This window comes from Eutrigla gurnardus (assembly GCF_963514095.1).
Source record: "Eutrigla gurnardus genome assembly, chromosome: 5".
NCBI lineage: Eukaryota > Metazoa > Chordata > Actinopteri > Perciformes > Triglidae > Eutrigla > Eutrigla gurnardus.
The window spans coordinates 26,971,297-26,993,161 of NC_139919.1; the positions used below are offsets into that span (position 1 = coordinate 26,971,297).

Genomic DNA, 21,865 nt, shown 5'->3' on the forward strand with positions numbered 1-21,865 from the left:
AAAAAATCTGCAAATATACCCGGCGACCCAAATAAAAGAAATCTTATGCAAAATTAAAAATTAAAAAAGAAAGAAGTAAATCTCCAATGACTAGAATCAACACGTCTCCCCATCAACCGTTACTCCGGCTACTGTCCCTTTAAGAAAATGCACTTGCAGCCATTTTCTGCTCTTTGTGTGGGGTGGATTAGCACTGGGGAGGAACGGGGCGAAACTAGAGCATCAATCGGCACAGAAGACGAGTGGAGGAGAGAACGAGAGACCGAGGGGAAAAGGAAGAAGAAAATACATAGAGAACCGTCGCACACCGACCGGGAACCGTCCGCCCGTCTTTTGGATATCGCCGGACGGACATGCAATTTACAGGTATGTGGCAAATGTAGCGGCGGATGGAGCCGCAGCGCCGAAGATGAACAGGGGGAGGTGGGGAGGGGGGGCTGGTTGATGTGAGCTGGGTAGTGATGATGGCTGGAGGGTTTTTTTTCCCTTCTTCCTCTCTCCCTCCCCTTATCGTGCACCACTATCACTTTTCCGTGTATAAATAACACGATAAGGTTGAGAATTCGCCCCCCCGTTCTCCCTCCCTCCTCCTCCTCCTCCCTCTTCGCCGTGAGGCGGTTTGAACGTCCGCGGACACATGAATGGGATCCCCCGTTAGCTTCCATCGGCATCGTAGCTCTCGCACGGAGATGGGTGGGGTGGAGCAGGCAGAGAGGGAGGCTTCCTCCCGTGTTGTAGCAAGTGCACCGGGCGAAAGATGGAGGGGAGAAAGGAGCGGAGCGATAACGGAACGGAGAAGATCCGCCCGCGATAAGAAGCAGAATTTGATGCTTCCGCCGGATCTAATTTCACATCGTCTCTTTCATCATTTTTTTTTGAGGGGGGGTTCTCTCCTCCTCCTCCTCCTCCTGTATCGCCCCCCATGACCCACTGGCCAGCAGGGCACAACACGTAAAATTCATTAAAGAGCCATCATGGCCTCGTTACTGATGCACACACACATGACAGGTTCACACCTACTTCCGTTTCACGCGTCACGCGCGCAACAAACGTCTCCTCCATCGGATCCGTGTTCGGGTCTGTTCATCACTTGGAGGAGACGTGAACGTGTTGCAGACTCACCGAGTAGTAAGACATCTGTATGCCAGCCCCCTCACCGACGAGCAGTGATGTAATGATTTCTGCTGCTGCTGCTGCTCACACTCATCCATAGTAAATTGGGGGGTAAATCAAGTCATATAGTCAGGTCAATTCTAATTATATAGCCCCAAATCCCACACTTTCCCTCCCATGTGCTTTACAACCAGGCCCCCCTATTCCCTTACAGACAGACTAGTCTTGTGGTTTTATCACCCTACTGATATTAGTGATAATGTGATGTTTAAAGATGAATTGATTCATTGACTAGTCGCTCAATAGCAATGGATGATCCTCATGCCAGATATTCACTAGTTACAGGGTACAATCGGACAATTTAATGCCATTAATTATGACACCATTATGTCGATAATCATCACAATATCAAAAAACTCTTAAAAATGGTGCTTAAAGATGCTGACACTTATTTTGTGAAGAAATATTTTCATTGGGTGAAGAACAATCAAGCAATCTTAAATGACATAATCATAAATTATAAGGTGTCCCTACATACATTTAAGGATAAATACATTTTAAAAATTGTACTTATCTACCATGATAGTAAGCTAGACAGCTTCATTAATTCACTCGTGACGATATCCGCGATTATCACGATAATGTGATAATCGCTGTGAGGATTTTCCTCCTTTCTGTCTTTTCTATCATTGTCAATGGGACGTCTTTGGGTTTTGGACTGTTGGTTGGACAAAGCCAGATGAGTCTGTTTGTATGGCACTATTCATACTGTATACAAGGCGGTTCAAAGTGCTCTACAGAGGCAGACATTAATAGCAAAGACATTAAAATGTAATAAAAACGGTGACAGTGCGATTTAAAACCAATAAATTTAGCAGATGAAATAGTTGAAGATTAATATATATTATATAGAGAAGTATTTGACAATGAAAACAGCCACTATAGTTTCAGCTCTTGTAATAATACCCACAATGTGGCTTTCTGTGAATTTGATTTGTCATGACACGTTGTGATCTTGGTCAAAGGAAAGGAGAAGTCGAGGTGAACTCTGGTGAACGGAAAACATCCGCACGTCACTCTCAAGCTGCCAAATCAAAGGGCGGCGATGTTAGTTTAGGGTTTTTGTTTACAATCCTCTCTACCTGTCAAGCTTGGTCATGTGAGCCAGGGTTATGTGTGGTTCCCCCCCTGATCATGTGACCCTCATTGTTGTCTTAAAAAGGACAGCGTGACATCACAGGGATCATGAGACAACAGCAGTAGTGCGACTCTGAAATGACTTGAAGCCAGCCAGCTTCCTGCTCATGATGATGATGACACAGATGCTGCTGGGACGCACATGTGACTGTGAATGTGTTTAAAACGCTCTTCTACCATCTCGTCTTCATTGTGAGGAGGAATATATACATTACAAAGTCAGCCTGGGGGGGCGGGGGATCCCTCGGAGTGGTGTGACCCCGAAGTTGACACACTTTTCAGTCTGTCTTCCTCTCAGGCAACATGTATGACTACACACACACACACACACACACACACACAGACTAACAGCACACACTCGTCCTGCTTTTCTCCTGCTGCCAGTACTTTTCCATTCATCTTCTTTTTTGGCCGAGATTTTGAGCGTGGTTCGGTGCTGTCGCGTCATGTTTCCATTATCGGGATAAATGCATGTGTCGCCGTGAGCGACGTGAAAAAGCGGTCCAGTTCTCTATCATGGTAGACAAGCACATTTAAAAAAAAATATTATTTATGCAGGAAGACCTTATGATTTGCAGAGGTGGGAAGTAAGAGCAAAAATATTTAATTACTGTACTTAAGTAGCATTTTCCGGTATCTCAGACTGGTCTCATGAAGTGGCGTATGTATGACACGCCAACTCGTATGCCATTATGGCGTGTTATATACGCACAATCGCCTTTTTGCGTGTTTATCAACGCCGAACCCTAACCCTAACCCTAAAGGGCGTTTACATACACGCGGATGTGATGGGTCATTTCGCTAGAGGGCGCTGACAAACACGCGGATGTGATGGGTCGTTTTGCTCAGAACGCACACGCGGATAGCTTGAATTGCGTACAGATAACACCCCACAGGAAGTGGCGTGTATATTTAGGAAAAGTCATGATGCCACGTTGGGTATCTGTACTTTACTTCAGGATTTATATTTTAAAACAAATATCTGTACTTTCTACTCCTCACATTTTCAAAACGGGCTCGTTGCTTTAGTTTTGATGCATTTGAGGGGAATTGTAGATTATTACTTTTCTTATTAATATGATGTGACATTCAGGTAGCCTTAGAAATATAGCCAGTAGAAATATAGAAATTCATAGGGATACTTTTTACTTCATGGTACATTTCAGAGCCTGTACTTTTACCCTCTTAATTGAGTAAAGGGGTTGAATCAGTACTTATATCTTGTATTTCTACTCATTAGTATAGAAAGTCAGTACTTTTGACACCTCGGATCATATTATTTAACATTATGTGATTGTTTTTCACACAAAAGGATGTTCACACTCAAACAATAAGAGATTTGTCTTTAAAACATTTGTGATACAAGCAGGTTTTAGTGCCATTTCAAGAGTTCAAAGCACATTTTGACGATCACGGTGATAACATCATGAATCGTAATTTATTTTGGCCGGAATGAGCGTGACGTGAACTCCTCAAATTCGTCCCGCGGCTACCGTCATGAGCTCTGACCCAAGCTCCTCCATGTATAGAAGCTTTAGTTGTGATGCCAGATTGGCCAGGGGGAGCTTTGCTTTGCATATCATTGATGTTCCAGCACCACTGCATGGAGCTCCCTGATAAAAGTTGTCCAGTGTAGTCGTTCCGGTGTGAAGCCCTGCAGCTCGGTTACCAAGTGTCCAGAAGAGGGAATGAAGGGGCCCTTTTGCTTTGTGAAGACACACAAACACACAGACACACCAACTGTTGAACAGTGTCGGGTACAGGGTGGGAAAGTTTATTCAGCTAGCCCAGGCTTCAGCCCCCTCCTCCATCCGTATTCTCGAGCACAGATGGGAGTTCAGCAGCACTGAGCATGTGTGTCTGCCTGACAGAATCCCTTGTAGCGAGCTGAATGTTTCATTTTCTATAAGCCGAACGGTTAAAAATAACCGGTTGAGTCTTCAAAGAATCAGAGAGTGTGTGTGAATCCAGGTTGTAAGGTCAGGTGCAAAGAAAACAGGAAGCGGGTCTTTTTTAAAAATGTAAAACTCATCATCAGTGTGCACCAATGTCATTTCAAATCTGCAGATAACAATGAAAATAGGGAAAGAATTTGACAATACTAATTACACCAATAATGGCAGAGCAGAAGATAGAATAACAAAGAATCAGAGAATCTTACAATATCTCAAGTGTCATTAGAAGTTTAAGGACTCAGCCATCTGTCTCAGTTGAGGTCTCAGCGGTTCGTCCCGTGCAAATACAACCTCAATGTGTTGACTGTGGTAGGAAACTCCACCCGCCTCCTTTTTCTCATCATTTATCATCAACAGCAGTGTGTCTCAGTGGATGCAGAATGCAGTGGGCGTCTACTGTATGCATTTTGAGCTTCGCCGAGGCCTGGGCGATAATTTGATATGATCATTTATCGTCTTTTCACTGAGATCACGTGAAGATATTGAAATACACATGATTGCAGCGTATCGTCTAAATAATCGGTAATAACAAGAAGTTGCGCTCAGAAAATGTGATCACGCGGCACAAAACTTCTTTATGAAATAAGGAAATGTGTTTGATTTATATGTAAAGAAAAATTGGCTTTGTGGTTATTTAATTTTGACTATTTGTTTATTGAATTACCAGAAAGCTTGTGTCGTGATATTTAAATCTTTACCTCACAAGATTTTGGCCCGGCCCTGGGTTCGTCCATCTGGTCTGTCTGACTTCCAGGACAAAATAGAATACTTTTTTTTATTATAAGATCCCATAACCCAACTTTATCCGTATTGAAATAGGAAATAACTGCATCCATTTCCAATGTTACACCTTGATGCAAGCATACAGCTTCCTGTCATTGCTTCCTTTGTCTACCTACGGCAGAGAGACGGCCACGTTTGCCTCTTTTCACTTTGCCGTTTGGCCCCTGGCCCTCTCGGCTCTCGTTAGACTCTCCCTGGCTGTGAATATTAAGCTGATTATCGGCCCTGTCAGCCCTGTCTGCCAGGTCAGACGTAAAACACACATTTCTGAGGGGCACATGATATACGGGTGGGCGCATACGCACTGCTTCTACACACTGCTTTGGCAGGGCTGGTGTTTTTATAATGAGGAAGAGGAGGAAGAGGGCACTGTGATGGCTGCACTGTTTCTAAGGGGCTCTTGTCATTTATTCAAAGGATGGAGGACGATCGTTGCAGAGGCTGTGGATTTTTAAGCCATGTATATTCTGTGTCACATACTATAAATCATGTTAATTTAAATAATAAAAGCATAGAGAAACTTATGGTAAAAGCATATTTGCAAATGGGCCCGCTGCCTTTGCAGGACATCATATTTTTGTGTCATTCTCTGCCAGACTCTCCAAGAATTACAGGCTTGAAATATGTCGAGCATAAAAGTAAAAAGGAAACCGTGAGGGGCCTCTAGGCCTGATATTGAGGTATTCAGTGAAATGGGAGAGGATACAGGTGCAGGGTGAACACACGCGCATGCTGCACCGCATAGCCCAACAGGCTTTCATAAGAGGAAGTGGCGTCTAGACGCATGAAGAGATTGTTGGCCGTATATTTGAGTGAAAAGCCTTGCACTGCAGCATATGTTTGAATAATGATATGACACTTTCCTTATTAATTTCACCAACATTATTTTTTCCTTGTCTACATGTCTATTTCAACCAACTTTCGTTCCTTTTCCCTACTTTTAGCTAACGATGTAGCTAACTGTTTAGTTTAATTTCCTTACTTTTAGCTAACAATTTAGCTAAAGATTTAGCTAACTATGTTAAGTCCAATAACTAAGCTAACGATGTAGCTAATGATTTTAACAGATAGCCATGACTTTTAGTTATCGGTTTCCTCCGTAATTTTCCTTACTTTTAGCTAACAATTTAGCTTAAGATTAAACTATTTTATTACATTTCCAATAACTAAGCTAACGATGTAGCTAACTGTTTAGTTTATTTTCCTTACTTTTAGCTAACAATTTAGCCAAAGATTTAGCTAACTATTTTATTAAATGTCCAATAACTAAGCTAACGATGTAGCTAATGATTTAAACAGATAGCCATGACTTTTAGTTATCGGTTTCCTCCGTCATTTTCCTTACTTTTAGCTAACCATGTAGCTTTTACTTTTTCATTCATTTTCACTAACGATTTAGCTAATGATTTAGCTAACTATTTCATTAAATTTCAAATAACTTTAAGCTAACGATGTAGCTAACTACTTTGACAGATATCTGTTTCATCCATTCAGCCAGTGCAATGTTTCAACTTGAGCGTTTTCATGTTTTCTTAGTTGGTACCCTTAGTATTCACCTGTACTGATTTGTACTTATTTAACCAAATTATAGTGTGTATTTTATCAAATCTATTTTTTCACGCATCCCATAGTAGCTAGAGAATAACCCGGGTACCCCATGTTGCATTTTCAGGCCCCATTTTGCATCTTCGGACTCTCCGTAGTGGAGCTTCATCTTGTATCTTTGCTCTTTTCTCTGCCTCTCTTTTAGACCGGGGTGTTGTGTGAGTGACGCCTTGTTACCATGACGACCCACGTGACCCTGGAGGATGCCCTGTCCAACGTGGACCTGCTGGAGGAGCTGCCCCTCCCGGACCAGCAGCCATGCATCGAACCCCCTCCCTCCTCCATCATGTACCAGGTACACACACTCGTGCACGCCGTCGCCCGCCCTCGTCCCCGGTTTGTTCAGGCGTGTTGTTAACGTGTCCCTCCTTCTGCAGGCTAACTTCGACACCAACTTTGAAGACAGGAATGCTTTTGTGACCGGCATCGCCCGTTATATAGAGCAGGCCACAGTCCACTCCAGCATGGTGAGAAATCATATATATACATATCTTATTTTTTTTTATTTTTTTTGCATTTGATTGGCTGGATCAAGTTTTGTTTATCTTGAATACTTGTTCCCTTTTCAGTGAACACAAAGCCGACTGTGGGAAGCAGCCTCGCTTCCTTAAAGAGAGCCTTGTTTATTGTGAATTGATTATCATTTGGCTCTTTTGTTAGGATTTGGCTGGGCCTGTGTGGCAGGGCACACACACACACTCACACACACTCACACACACTCATTGACACACACTTCCCTCTCACATTGGTGAATCAGGCAGGCAATGGACCACTAAACCTCTTTCCCCCGATGGTGAATGAGTGGAGAGTGTGATTTGACTTGCAAAGAGGGGAAATAGTGCTTTATTTAACCTTATTTAATCAGGAAGTCCTATTGAAGCCGACGCCGGTCTATTTGAGGACACTCCACTCTGCAGCCACAGTGATTGAGACATCCTCCTCACCTTCTTCTCAATGGAAGAAATGTTCCACCACTAAAATATTTATCAAGCCCCATTCATCCTGGTGTATGTGACTTGTCTGAGACAATGGGAATATTTTGTGCTGTCAAGTGCCTTAGGGAGGGAAATTAAGGAATACACTCTAGGCTTTTTGCCCGTTATATTTGCTGTAACTCATTACAAATTAATTGAACTTTTGTTGTATTTTGTTGTATTATTTGTGCAGAATGAAATGCTGGAGGAAGGACACGAGTATGCCGTGATGCTATACACTTGGAGAAGCTGCTCCAGAGCCATTCCCCAGGTAACACACAAACACACATACTTCTTCTTTATAAGAAACCTAATCTCTTTTTTTGTTCAACCTGCAAGTTCCTCATCCCTTGGTGCCCCGAAAACACAGACAGACCTCATGGAATCGTGTAACTCTGTATGGCAGAGCTCACTGAACAACAACAAACTGTGGCTGTTTCCTTAACAGACATGATGTCATTTGACCTCCGAATAACTCAGCTGTCAGTTTTTCTTGCACTAAAGATAACCCGTGGTTACCTGGGTCACTGCAATATTGCGCATAATATGATTCCCTCAAATTGGACAATTGCAGCTTATACATACATGAAAACGGGGAAAACTTGGCGGTGAGAGAAACATGTAACGAGAGGGAGTTTTTGAATCACATTTACCTGCAAAGCTGAACTCAATGCACGGTGCTGCTGCTGCAGAATCAGGCTGTGTGATGGCACCCTCTTGTGTTTGCCAGGTGAAATGCAACGAGCAGCCCAACAGAGTGGAGATCTATGAGAAAACGGTGGAGGTGTTGGAACCTGAGGTGACCAAGCTCATGAAGTTCATGTATTTCCAGGTAAGATTCAGCTGCCTGATTACCTGAATGTGAATCCTCATTCATTTTCATTTCAGAGGGTTTGGCGTTGTGTTTATTGTGTTCATATAGCCTGATGTCTTTGTCTTTACAGCGGAAAGCTATAGAACGCTTCTGTAGCGAAGTGAAGCGTCTGTGTCACGCTGAGAGGAGGAAGGACTTTGTGTCTGAGGCCTACCTGCTCACTCTGGGCAAATTTATTAACATGTTCGCCGTGCTGGACGAACTGAAGAACATGAAGTGCAGCGTCAAGAACGATCACTCCGCCTATAAAAGGTAGCGAGCCACAAATGAAGGAATCGTAAATCCTGATGTAGGATTTGTTGTGGAGAGCCGAGTTAATGTTCTTCTCCTCTTCCTCCAGGGCGGCTCAATTCTTGAGGAAGATGGCCGACCCTCAGTCTATCCAGGAGTCCCAGAACCTCTCGATGTTTTTAGCCAACCACAACAGGATCACCCAGGTTGGTGTGCGCACTTTGGAGTATCTTTGCTGCTTTTTCAGGTTATCTTTGTAAAAAGAAAAATCACCTTTTTGATGGAAATGTGGCTACACATGTTTAGTCTGTAATAATACAGAACTACAGAAGCCTTCTGACTTCATACTCCAGACTCGCTGAGCAGATGACGGACTCACATTTGTTCTCTTTTAATGGGATGTGACAGTCTGAATGAAGCTTTTAACCCAAACATTAATATCTGACCTGAGAAACAACCAGTATTTAACTCACACATTTCCCCGTTTACAGTCGGATAATGATGGAAAAGAAAGAAGGAATTAGACAGAAATTAGAAGAAATTAGACAATTTGACTAACTTGGCTAAGGTCTAGGGACATTGATTAGGGCCCAGATTATCTGGTAATGTGAGGGGTTTATGGATCCAGTCTTAACCCTCCTGAACTGCTGTCAGACTCCTTGATTAAATTTTAAAAAATGTTACATATTTAGGATTTAAAATCTGGATCATTATGTCGGTCCTTTCCTGTTCTCGCTGAAGAGTAGACTTGATTTTTCTCATTGCAAAGCATCATCCTTTCCGTTCATGTCCCCATGAGATCCCGTAAGGTGGTGCGTTGCTCCCTCTGGCTCGATAATCTTAATAATATCCTGTCGTGCTTGATGCACCATTATTTTTTTATTTCGTTTGAGATTAGAGGGAAGAGCATCTGTGAACGTTCTCCTGGCTGTTAAAGCTCCTGTCGTCTGAGCCCCGGTTTAGACTCAGTTCAAACCTTAGTTCAATGCTGAACATCATTTTTAGCTGAATTAAAAGATTACATGCTCCATTATAAATTCTGCAGTTTTAATGAATAAAACGCCCATTCAAAGCCCAGAATGAAACATTTTGTAATTTCTCTTTTTTCTTTATTTTTCTGATTGTGTTTAAAGTTAATCTTCCTGAATGGAATTAGAAGTTTTAATGCAGCGTTGGCAATGTCACGGTAGAATGAGTCCTTTCTGCCTTTCGTCTGTAAATTAGAGATGGGGCGATTGATACCACGGCCCTGAAGCTGGTTCCACGCTCGCCGTTTCGGCGCTCGTGTCAAAACGAGGAACACCGCGTCACCGCTGCTTCAGAAAACCATCATTCAGTTTCACAGCTAAACGTTGTGATCGGCACTTTTAGTGGGATAAGAAGGGATGAGAATAATGAGAAATATGGCGGTGTACACTAGAAAAACTTAATCATGTGTACGAAAACATTTCCATCTGATACCAAGTAATAGGCTCATGTAATGAAACGAATAAGCCAATTTCATGAATATCATTCTCCGATCATATTACAAGAATATCAACCATGGAGTCAAAACACACAGTCATACCGGGCCTAAACTACACAAAAAATATTTTATATTTAGGATTTTTACTGTAACATTTTTACACAATATCATCTCCGTTTAATTCAGCCCTTCTGAACAAAACTATTTCAGATGTAATAATAATTTATTGAACACAAAAGCCATTAAAAATGTCACACAAAAAAAGAGTCAAAGTGCTTCGGCACCATCTTTAAGGGCTGCAATTAGTTTCGCAAGCCACCAGATGTCGCTGTGTTCGCTGCGTATGAATCCCATCCATCCATCCATTGTCTACCGCTTATCCTTATTCAGGGTCGCGCAGGGTGGGTGGGGGGGGGGGCTGTAGACAGGACGCCAAGTACTGACCAGGCCCGACCCCGCTTAGCTTCCGAGATCAGACGAGATCGGGAGTGTTCAGGGTGGTGTGGCTGTAAGCCCGTTTGAATCCCCGACGCTTCAAATCTTTTTTTTCAGTACACAGATAGAAAAGAAAGCTTCATGAGGCTTCGTCTGCCACTCGCTGACTGTAAATGGAGTTCATGTGAAGGTGACCTGTTGTTCCATGTCTCCGTGTAGTGCCTGCACCAACAGTTGGAGGTGATCCCTGGCTACGAGGAGCTTTTGGCCGACATTGTCAACATCTGCGTCGACTATTATGAGAACAAGATGTATTTGACGCCCAGTGAGAAACACATGCTGCTTAAGGTGCACTCATCTTTTCCTGCTGCCAACATATAACTGGCAATAATGTGACTTTTAGCTGGCTAAATCTCCTTTTGTGTGTCAGGTGATGGGCTTCGGTCTGTACCTGATGGATGGGAACGTGAGTAATATCTATAAACTCGATGCCAAAAAGAGAATCAACCTCAGCAAGATCGACAAATTCTTCAAAGTAAGTTTTTTTCAGCGTCTCTTTTATCCGGAGTTGCGTGCATGAAACAAGCGTGAGACATTTTCTGTCTTTCAGCTTCAAGTGGTGCCGCTGTTTGGAGACATGCAGATAGAGTTGTCGCGTTACATCGAGACAAGTGCCCACTACGAAGAAAACAAGTCCAAGTAAGAGGACATCTAGATACCTAGTTATATACTCTCCACCACAAAACCAGCTCCCGCCCCGCCTGAACCTTCTCCATTCTTTACACCCAGGTGGACGTGCACCCAGAGCAGCATCTCGCCGCAGTACAACCTGTGCGAGCAGATGGTGCAGATCAGGGAGGACCACATCCGCTTCATCTCGGAGCTGGCGCGCTACAGCAACAGCGAGGTGGTGACGGGCTCGGGCCTGGACAGCCAGAAGTCCGACGAGGAGTACCGAGAGCTGTTCGACCTCGCGCTCCGGGGTCTGCAGCTGCTGTCCAAGTGGAGCACGCACGTCATGGAAGTTGTGAGTAAAAGCCAGGGATTGATTGATTGTGCGGCGCACGCTTGCCTAGTCAATGGTGCTTGATTTTTTTGTTTAGGTGTGAAACGTTTTGCAGTTCTTGCCGTCTATTTATAGCGCTCCTCGTCTCTTTCAGTACTCGTGGAAGCTGGTCCATCCCACGGATAAATTCTGTAACAAGGACTGTCCGGGCACGGCGGAGGAGTACGAGCGAGCCACCAGATACAACTACACCAGTGAGGAGAAATTCGCCCTGGTGGAGGTCATCGCCATGATCAAAGGGCTACAGGTACGACACTGGTGACCCCGACAGGCTCTTTTATTGGTGTTCCAACAGCCGCTCAAATGTCATTTTCACATACAGTATATGCAGCTTATTTAGTCATGAGAAGCTACGCGTCAATCTGTCAATAAATAGGATAGCATAGCATGACAGGAAACAGGGTGTTCCTTCCTATTCTTAGATTTTTCAATGAGAAGAAGTTGATTTAATATACTGTAGGTATGTATGTGCAAGTTTAACAAGGTTTATGTCCTAAAACATGTGTGGAGGGCATCTTTATGGACAGATATCAGTAGTATTGGGCTTCAAGAGCAAGAAGGTAAATAGGTGTATTTCCCAAAATGTCACATCATTCCTTTTTATTACCGAGTTGCTGTTCAGTAGTGCTTATGACCAAGATGTGTAATGAACCGTGTAGGTGCTGATGGGCCGAATGGAGTCGGTGTTTAACCAGGCCATCAGGAACACCATCTATGCAGCGCTGCAGGACTTCGCCCAGATGACCCTCCGAGAGCCTCTGCGGCAGGCTGTACGCAAGAAGAAGAACGTCCTCATTAGGTAGGTGCTCACAATGAGGATCTGATCAAATGTACCTTAAACTTAATCTAAAGCGGTCCTTTAATCCTCTTTTCTTCGTCTGTAGTGTCCTTCAGGCCATTCGAAAGACTGTCTGCGACTGGGATGGGGCGAGGGAACCCCCAAATGACCCCTGCCTGAGGGGGGAGAAGGACCCGAAAGGTGGATTTGACATCAAAGTGCCCCGCAGGGCTGTAGGACCCTCCAGCACACAGGTGAGACATGAAAACATTGAAAACATTCCTGTCTGAACCGGTCTACTGGGATCACAGTAGACCAGTTCACACATCTCCTCACTTACTCAGGCTTGTATTCTGAAGGTTAAAAAGAATTTCCTCCCAAAACAGTGCAAGTATTTCTCTTGAATCAACTGGAAATGCTGTGTCATGGTTATTAATGTGGTGGCAAATGATTGCTCATGATTGATTTCATTGATGTGCCGTGATCGTTTGACCCTGGTCTTCCTGCCGCAGCTGTACATGGTGCGCACCATGCTGGAGTCATTGATAGCAGACAAGAGCGGGTCTAAGAAGACTCTCCGCAGCAGCCTGGACGGACCCATCGTGGTGGCCATAGAAGACTTCCACAAACATTCCTTCTTCTTCACACACCTGCTCAACTTCAGCGGTGAGTGGAAACTCTCAGCTCTCGTCATTAAATAACCTGATGCGCTTCCAAATAGAAATGTGGACATTTAAAGTTGCCTTCCTCTCCCTGCCTGTCTCCTTCCACTGAGCAGAGGCCCTGCAGCAGTGCTGTGATCTGTCCCAGCTGTGGTTCAGGGAGTTCTTCCTGGAGCTGACCATGGGTCGCAGGATCCAGTTCCCCATTGAGATGTCCATGCCCTGGATCCTCACGGACCACATCCTGGAGACCAAAGAGCCCTCCATGATGGAGTAAGACAAAACTCTGCAGTGACAAACTTGCGTATTATATAACACATACTCTAACACCCCTTCTCTCCCTCCTCTAGATACGTGCTGTACCCTCTAGACCTGTATAACGACAGCGGCTACTACGCTCTCACCAAGTTCAAGAAGCAGTTCCTTTACGATGAAATCGAGGCTGAGGTACGGCGTCACAGCAGCGATCTCCATCTCAGTGTTTCATTTTAAAAACAGCAGCCTCACAGTGGTTCTTATCTCGTGTTCAGGTAAACCTCTGCTTCGACCAGTTCGTCTACAAGTTAGCGGATCAGATATTTGCCTACTACAAAGCGATGGCTGGAAGGTACAGTAGGAGACGTGACTTCCTCTCTAAACGTTTGGAAATGCAAATGTCATCCACTCAATCACATGCTACGTGTTTTTCACAGCGTCCTCCTAGACAAGCGCTTCAGAGCGGAGTGTAAAAACTATGGCGTGATCATCCCGTACCCTCCGTCAAACCGCTACGAGACGCTGCTCAAACAGAGACACGTACAGGTACTGGAATCCTGGGAACCATCTAGGAATGTATTCTTGGGTGGTGTTTTACCGTATTCCTTTAAAACGTTCGTCCTGTGCCTTGCAGCTGCTAGGTCGCTCTATCGACCTGAACCGCCTGATCACCCAGAGGATCTCGGCAGCCATGTACAAGTCCCTGGACCACGCCATCAGCCGCTTTGAGAGCGAGGACCTCACTTCCATAGTGGTAAGATGACTCTGAGCTTCCCTCTTCCTATCCTCAACAACCTTTTCGCGTTCTCACGCAAATCCGTTACCCCTCGTTCGACAGGAGCTGGAGTGGCTCCTAGAGATCAACAGACTAACCCACCGGCTCCTGTGCAAGCACATGACCCTGGACAGCTTCGACGCCATGTTCCGCGAGGCCAACCACAACGTCTCCGCGCCGTACGGACGGATCACGCTCCACGTCTTCTGGGAGCTCAACTTCGATTTCCTGCCCAACTACTGCTACAACGGATCCACTAACCGGTCAGCTTTGTCGCGTGTGTTTACTGAGACGTTTTGAGGTTTTTCCTCTTTGGGGTTTTAAACGTGGTTTTCTCTTCAGCTTTGTACGTACAGCCATTCCCTTCACCCAGGAGCCTCAAAGAGACAAGCCAGCCAACGTGCAGCCTTACTACCTGTATGGGTCCAAGGTACGGTGCTGATATTGATTTCACAGTAAAGATTTTTCTTTAAACCCGTCTCCCTTCTATGCTAACTCTTGTTTCCTCCTCCTCTCCTCCTCAGCCTCTGAACATTGCCTACTCCCACATATACAGCTCTTACAGAAACTTTGTCGGCCCGCCCCACTTCAAGACCATCTGTCGTCTCCTTGGTTACCAAGGCATCGCTGTAGTGATGGAGGAGCTGCTTAAGATTGTCAAGAGCCTGGTATTAATCTGCATTTTCCATGACAACACTAAAAAAACTGTTATATTCCTCAGTGTCCAGGAGTGTCACAGTGTTTTTTTTTTCTCTTTCCTTTGTCTCCCTTGTGCCCGTGCAGTTACAGGGCACCATCCTGCAGTACGTAAAAACACTGATAGAAGTCATGCCCAAGATCTGCCGCCTACCACGCCACGAGTACGGCTCTCCAGGTGAGCTCACGCTCATAAACGGGGTTTACATCTGCAGGATGTACAACATACTTATGACATTTAGATGCATAGAGGAGTAGATGATATGTTGAAAACAGAAATGCATTCGCAAATGTATCAGAACCCGCTTGAGTCAGCTCAGTCCTCCGTGTGTTTTGTGCACATGCTACCTCCGTCAGGACTTGGAAACATTGCTGGAATAAGAGATTACTCAGAGCGGCGGTGAAACATTTCCAGCCGGCAGAAGAAAACGCTGACAACATATAAACCGCTACATCAACAAGAATCAAACGTGATGAATCAGTGAGGAGATGAGCCGATTTGAGAACGCAGTCGGGGGGAAATAGCAACTCTGCTACAATGGAAATCAAGTTAGATATAATATAACATGAATAAATCATCTACACAAAGAGTTATAAATGTTCCGTTTATCAACAGAGATGCTTTAAAGTTTTAGATCGGGGCATGTAATAAGCGTCCCACTTGAAGTGCAAAAGTTGCTCCACTTTTCCGCCTCCTTACATTGGCGCCTCGGTGTACTCGGTGACTTCCCTCTGTGCATTTTGGCTGGCGCACTGTTTGTGCAGATTAGAGGCTGGTCAGATGGGATATAAGGTTTAGTAATCTGTAGATTACTGATGTTCTGTACACTGAGTCCCGCACCTGGCTTACTGCCTGTGATCTTACTGTTAATGATCCTCCCGTCCTGTGCTGATGCTTGAACCCAATGTGGGTCAGGGCAGACCCGCTGACACCTTCCTGAGTCCTCCCGGTAGCGATAGATTATCAATGACATGATGAGGAATTAGCGTCCGCTTACTGCTTGGCTGTACATTTGATGCTAGGAATAAAGCGGTGGTTCACTAATATATATTTATTATTTATGATCATGGCTCGTGCATTTCTGCCATTCCAGGTATCTTGGAGTTCTTCCACCATCAGCTCAAGGATATCATTGAGTATGCTGAGCTGAAGACGGATGTCTTCCAGAGTTTAAGGGAAGTGGGAAATGCCATCCTCTTCTGCCTGCTCATCGAGCAAGCTCTGGTAAGACGTCTTCTTTAGTTTTCCCCCTTCGTACTATATTTTACTGTATTACACCCCTGACTCCTGTTTCCCATTCCTGCGTTTGTCGTTTTGACATGTTGTGACATTAGTTGTCACCTCCTTATTCTACCGCCTTCGCAACCTTTTCCACCGTTAATCCCCTCTGCGGGGCGTTTGTTTTTGTGTGGGTGACCGATAACCTGGTCGCCTGGTGGTTTCTGCCCCGTTAACGGTGTTGATTCACACCCTAATTGAAGTAAGACGGGACATAAACTGTCAGGCCCCCCAGAGTGTGTTTGATCTGTGATGTTCTGCTTCTGAAATACAACTCTATTTTTCATTACACGCTGGCGACTACCACAGGTGGTAAGGATTTAGGTTTTCTCTTAAAATAGCACGGAGACGGAATGTCTTTTTTTTCTCTCTTTTATCTCTTGTTGGTTTTGAGTTGCTGTGTTTCTGTTACTTCTTCTTCTTCTTCTTCTGTCGTGTCAGTTTGGCACACACGGTTTTACCTCCAATCAGCCACGGAAGCAAAGGGAATGATAATATTTTTTACCAAGAATTAAGTGAAAACGTCATTTTTAAATGAAAGGAAGTCTTTGTATTAAAAGGCAGACATTTGATCAAGACTATTTAATACTATTTAAGTAAAATAAAGACTATTTAATAAGTAAAAAGCACATTTGGCTTCAGTTTTATAGAATCTACATGTCCTTCTCTTCCGTGGAAGAGGTGATATTTCTGCTTGGTTGTTGGTACAAGCTTGTGTTCTCCTGGTTCTGGGTGCTTGTGATGCCCGTCTACATTACACTACTCACCTGTCACTCTTTTTACCATTTCTGTCTGACTGCACTAATCTGGGTTTGTGACGTTGGTTTGGACTGCCTGCAAGTGTGTGTGTTGCATCATCGCATGACTCTTTTTTTTTTTTTATTCATCCCCTTTGTAGTTTCAAGATGTTGCATTTAGTTTGATTCATAGCTCGCTGTGTTAATTAACTAACAATCACCTTGACAACCGCCTAGACGAATGAGAATACCACTAACACACTGACATTTTGCCCAGAAAGAGCACGTGACCTCTCGCCTGATTAGAAAAATCCTGTCTATATTGGCCCGCCATCACGGCTTGATTAACATCCTGATTAACACACCTAGTCATCTTATCTCCTTCTCTGCAGAAGGAGATAGTGTCGAGTAATGCCTCAGAGCACTCCTGCAGCATGGAGCTCATAGCAGCTGTTCTTATAACGTTTAAATATGCTTTAGTCACATTTTGAGACTCAGTTTAAGGATTTCAGCTGTGAGCATCGGGGGGTGGTGGGGTCTTTTCAAAAGCGACGTCATGGCTACCTGCATGCTCTGTAAGGGGGTCCATAAGGAAAGGTGGCTGTGCTTTGAATTAAAATCCCCATTTCTTCTGCTTGAATCTTAGTCCCAGGAGGAAGTGTGTGATCTGCTTCATGCTGCGCCCTTCCAGAATATTCTGCCCAGAGTCTACATCAAAGGTATTCAAAAGGGTTGGATGCACTAAACGCAAGGCATAGGGGTAAAAAAAAAAGATCAAATTACTCGTCCTACGGCGTCCACTCCGTTGCTCATGGATTTATGTCATTTTTGTACAATGTGTTCATGTCCCTTCTTGTGTGTGTGTGTGTGTGTGTGTGTGTGTGTGTGTGTGTGTTGTATAGAGGGAGAGCGACTGGAGGTGAGGATGAAAAGGCTGGAAGCAAAGTACGCACCTCTCCATCTTGTGCCTCTAATTGAGAGGTTGGGAACCCCACAGGTGAGTTCAACATCACTCTGTCTTCCAGACGGCAGGCAGATGAAGACAAATGTATTTCTCCTACTTTTATAGGAGAAATACTCACCACAGTCCCACAATGTTTCAATACTAACATTAATAATCAAGTTTTACGGCTGTTCTTTCGACCAGCAAATCGCCATCGCCCGCGAGGGGGACCTGCTGACCAAAGAGCGCCTGTGCTGCGGCCTTTCCATGTTCGAGGTCATCCTGACGCGCATCCGCAGCTTCCTGCAGGACGGGGTTTGGCGCGGCCCTCCGCCCACCAACGGCGTGATGCACGTCGACGAGTGTATGGAGTTCCACCGCCTGTGGAGCGCGATGCAGTTTGTCTACTGCATCCCCGTGGGCACGCACGAGTTCACGGCCGAGTAAGTGGCACCCGGCTGGCTTGTGAACAGCAGGAGGGTGCTTGTATACAGTATTTTTTTTCTTTTTCAGCTATCAACCACATCTTTGAACCCACTGACTGTAAGTCTGACGAAGCCCGGAGGAGTAAAGAGCAGAAATCCGGGGCCAGCCCTCCTTTCCAAAGTGCTGATCTTTGTTTTTACGGTCCCATTACCAAAAAGTAGCAGTTTTACAAGCTGATGTTAAACCAATGAAAAGCTTTATCATCAACTGATGATAGCCGACGGGTTCTGAATTCAACCAAAGCCTGCTTGAATGTGATTGGTCAGTTCTCCTCTGACTACAAATCCTGTCCCGTTGCCTACAGCATTTACTGTTGTAGTTCTTTTTTTTTTGTGTAGAAAGAGAAGATGTCATAAACCTTCAGGGAAAACATTTTCAGGGCAGTTCCTTCGGCTCCTTCTGCCGTAGCGAAGCATTCATCACGCTGCCACTTACGACACGGCTCTGCTTCAGTAGGAGCAAAAAAATAGATACCATAATAAGAAGAGTGGCGTTCTGGCAGGTATCCGTGGCCACACCTCGGTTCAGGTCCACACGGGGACCATTTTTACGCTCGTCCCCCTCCTCTGTCACCTTCATCAGCCGATAACGACACCACAGGGTCCACTTCAGAAGAGATGTGATACTGTTGCAGCATTAATTATGTAATCCTATCACATCCTCTGCACTCTATTTTAAGTTGATGGAAGTGTGCACTGAATTGCATTTTTTATTTTGCTGACATTTCTCAAATGTGTGACTGGCGCCTGACTTTAATGTAAAACACAGCTCATGCGTTTGTACGTGCCTCGCCCTTCCAGGCAGTGCTTCGGGGACGGGCTGAACTGGGCCGGCTGTGCCATCATCGTGCTGTTGGGGCAGCAGCGTCGTTTTGACCTCTTTGACTTCTGCTACCACTTGCTCAAAGTCCAAAGGCAGGACGGCAAGGACGAGATCATCAAAAATGTGGTGGGTATGCTTCTATCCGTTACATTTACTCCCACGAAACATCATGCTGTTCGACTTAATCCTTTTTTTTTATGTTCGTTTAACCTCGACAGCCCCTGAAGAAGATGGCAGACCGCATTAGGAAGTACCAGATCCTCAACAATGAGATCTTTGCCATCCTCAACAAGTACATGAAGGCGGTGGAGACGGACAGTTCCACGGTGGAGCACGTTCGCTGTTTCCAGCCTCCTATACACCAATCCCTGGCTACCACCTGTTGAGATAGACCCTTCACACATCCGTGCACACACACTCAGAACACGCATAGCTCCCGGTACTAATTTCTGCCTCTCCCTGGTCTCGTAGAGGTGCAGATTACCACGATGGCTCCACACCAGCTTTAAGAATCCAAAGACAGATCCTATCAAGCTGTTCCTCTCTCTAAAAATGTGGCTGCCTTTGAATTCTTGAAGCACCAACCCCTTAGAAGTGGACCAGGCCAGAGGCAGGAGTGTATATTCACACCGTTTTCTTTTTTGTTTTTCTTTCTATGTGTGTGGCTCTCACTCGGACTCATGCATGCCTTCTCTTATTCCTTCCGCTGCACAGCTGTGGATCGAACCACCGACACAAATGCCAAACGAGTATCCACGTGATCGAAGTCCGCTGGGACTCTTAAATGCCTTTCAGAATTTGCAATCAAAAGCGGAGACAAAAAGTAAATCTAACAATGTTTAAATAAAGTTTAAAACAAATAATGCAACAAAATAACACATTTTCTGAGTTGTATAAATATATTTTATGGTGCTCTTCAGTGCTACTAACCGCCAGTACACCTGTGCTAGCATCACGCTACGTGTCCTCTATTATGACCCAAACCTGTTGATCGTGACGCATCCATCGTTTGTATAATAATCTGGTCTGCCCTTGTAATGTAAGCGATTTCTATCATGATGCGTTCAAATACACGTCTTCGCCTGCTTGCTTTCATAGGAACGAAGGTACATTGCGTACTCGATTTGCTTTTATTTACCCCCCCACTCACCCACAAAATCTGGATTCCTGACACATTTTTATTCTCCACCAGTTCCACTGTAAATTTCACTGTTGAACTAAGTGAAGTGTCGAGTGTTGTAATTGTTTTTGTTTTTAATTATTAATATTTTAATTTACACATCTGTGGTATACTTGCCTCTATACTACTGGCTGGAAACCTCATGTTTTTTTTTTTTGTTTCTTTCTCTCTTTTGTCTGTTGGAAAGATTTTTTATATTCTGTACATGAATACAGTGATATTAACAATTTGGAGAAATACACAACTTCATCTTGTGTTGGCTCTTTCAAGAGTAAAAAAAAAAAGAGAAAAGAAAAAAAGACCAAGATTAGAAAATACCTCTAGGCTGTATAAAGACAGTGCTGTATGTGATTAACCCGTTCTGAGTGTGAATGGATGATGTTGGTCTCGCAGACTTGTGACTTCACATAAAGGAAAAGAAACATAGCTAAAATGTCAGTTATAATTAAAGGGCAGTTTCTTAAATATAGGCAGTATTTACTATTGTTGGACTTTCCTTTAGATTTAGCAGTGTTATCAAAATATGCAAAATTTGTCTGTAATTTTTTTTTCATATGAAGGAAAACATGAATTATTAAGAAGTAACCCTCCTCAAACTGCCCTGTGGTCTTTTTTTCTGCTCTGTTTTGAATCAACAAACTTTCTTTTGTAACTCCAGTGTCTTTTTATCATATTTATTCAACTCTGATGTATTGTTCATTTAAAGGTTAATCTAGTAAAAATGGAAGGTACCAATGTATCATCTCAAAACCTTAGCATGGCAAGTGTAATTTATTGTCATCAATGGCTCCATTTGTGACATGAGGCTTTGTTTATGATATTGTTGTACAAGTGACCATGTTTTGAAGTAAAAAAAAGTGGAGAAAAAGAATATAAAATGTACAACAATGGTCCTGCAAAGGATTTGAAATTATGTTGTATTTCCATGAAATAAAAAATGTTTAACTGAAAAGATGAAGTTGTGTTTACGATACTGTTTTTTCAATTGGGTTCTACTTCAGTGTGCTTCTGATAACTTAATAAGTGGGTATACAGTATTTGTTGACCAACTGACAGGCACACGTTTTTTTAATCACATGAGAATAATGATAATAATAATAATAATAATGTGTTTATAAGGTAAATGTATTAATAGAAAGGAGTTAGTAAAAATATGGAGCCAGCCACAATCAGACCACAAAAAAAATCTAGATAATTATTAATATGGAAATAATTATATATTATTATTTACGGTAATTCAATTACTTATTACTACTACTACTTATTTAATTTAAATTATTTCTTTTTTAGAAACATTGTGTTATGGTATGGATATGGCAAAAAAATAGATTATTAATATTGATATAATTATATAATATTATTTACGGTAATTCAGTTACTTACTACTACTACTGCTACTACTTATTTAATTTAAATTATTTATTTTTTAGAAACACTGTTGTTATTGTATGTATATGGGATTAGGATTATACAAAATAATGAATAGAAAAAATAGATTATTATTAATATTGACATAATTATATAATATTATTTACGGTAATTCAGTTACTTACT

General features: G+C 43.5%; 1 protein-coding gene across 3 annotated transcripts; it reads left to right on the top strand.

Moving 5' to 3' along the window:
- The first annotated feature begins 205 nt into the window (after positions 1-205).
- Positions 206-21,269, top strand: cyfip2 (cytoplasmic FMR1 interacting protein 2). 3 transcript variants are annotated; one of them, XM_084009159.1, is made up of 30 exons: positions 206-366; positions 6,799-6,948; positions 7,031-7,120; positions 7,821-7,898; positions 8,358-8,459; positions 8,572-8,753; positions 8,842-8,938; positions 10,852-10,980; positions 11,063-11,167; positions 11,243-11,331; positions 11,422-11,659; positions 11,793-11,945; positions 12,358-12,497; positions 12,583-12,730; positions 12,989-13,142; positions 13,255-13,411; positions 13,489-13,585; positions 13,669-13,745; positions 13,831-13,939; positions 14,028-14,147; positions 14,232-14,431; positions 14,511-14,598; positions 14,693-14,836; positions 14,952-15,042; positions 15,959-16,089; positions 17,527-17,599; positions 17,783-17,877; positions 18,004-18,266; positions 19,110-19,257; positions 19,350-21,269. In XM_084009159.1, exons 2-30 carry the CDS (start codon positions 6,832-6,834, stop codon positions 19,515-19,517), a joined length of 3,783 nt encoding a protein of 1,260 aa, XP_083865285.1. In that variant the 5' UTR covers positions 206-366; positions 6,799-6,831; the 3' UTR covers positions 19,518-21,269. The 3 variants fall into 3 exon arrangements, with proteins under 3 accessions (XP_083865285.1, XP_083865286.1, XP_083865287.1); XM_084009160.1 differs by having other exon boundaries at positions 18,028-18,266; XM_084009161.1 differs by lacking the exons at positions 17,527-17,599; positions 17,783-17,877; positions 18,004-18,266; positions 19,110-19,257; positions 19,350-21,269 and adding an exon at positions 16,453-16,517.
- The last annotated feature ends 596 nt before the right edge of the window (positions 21,270-21,865 follow it).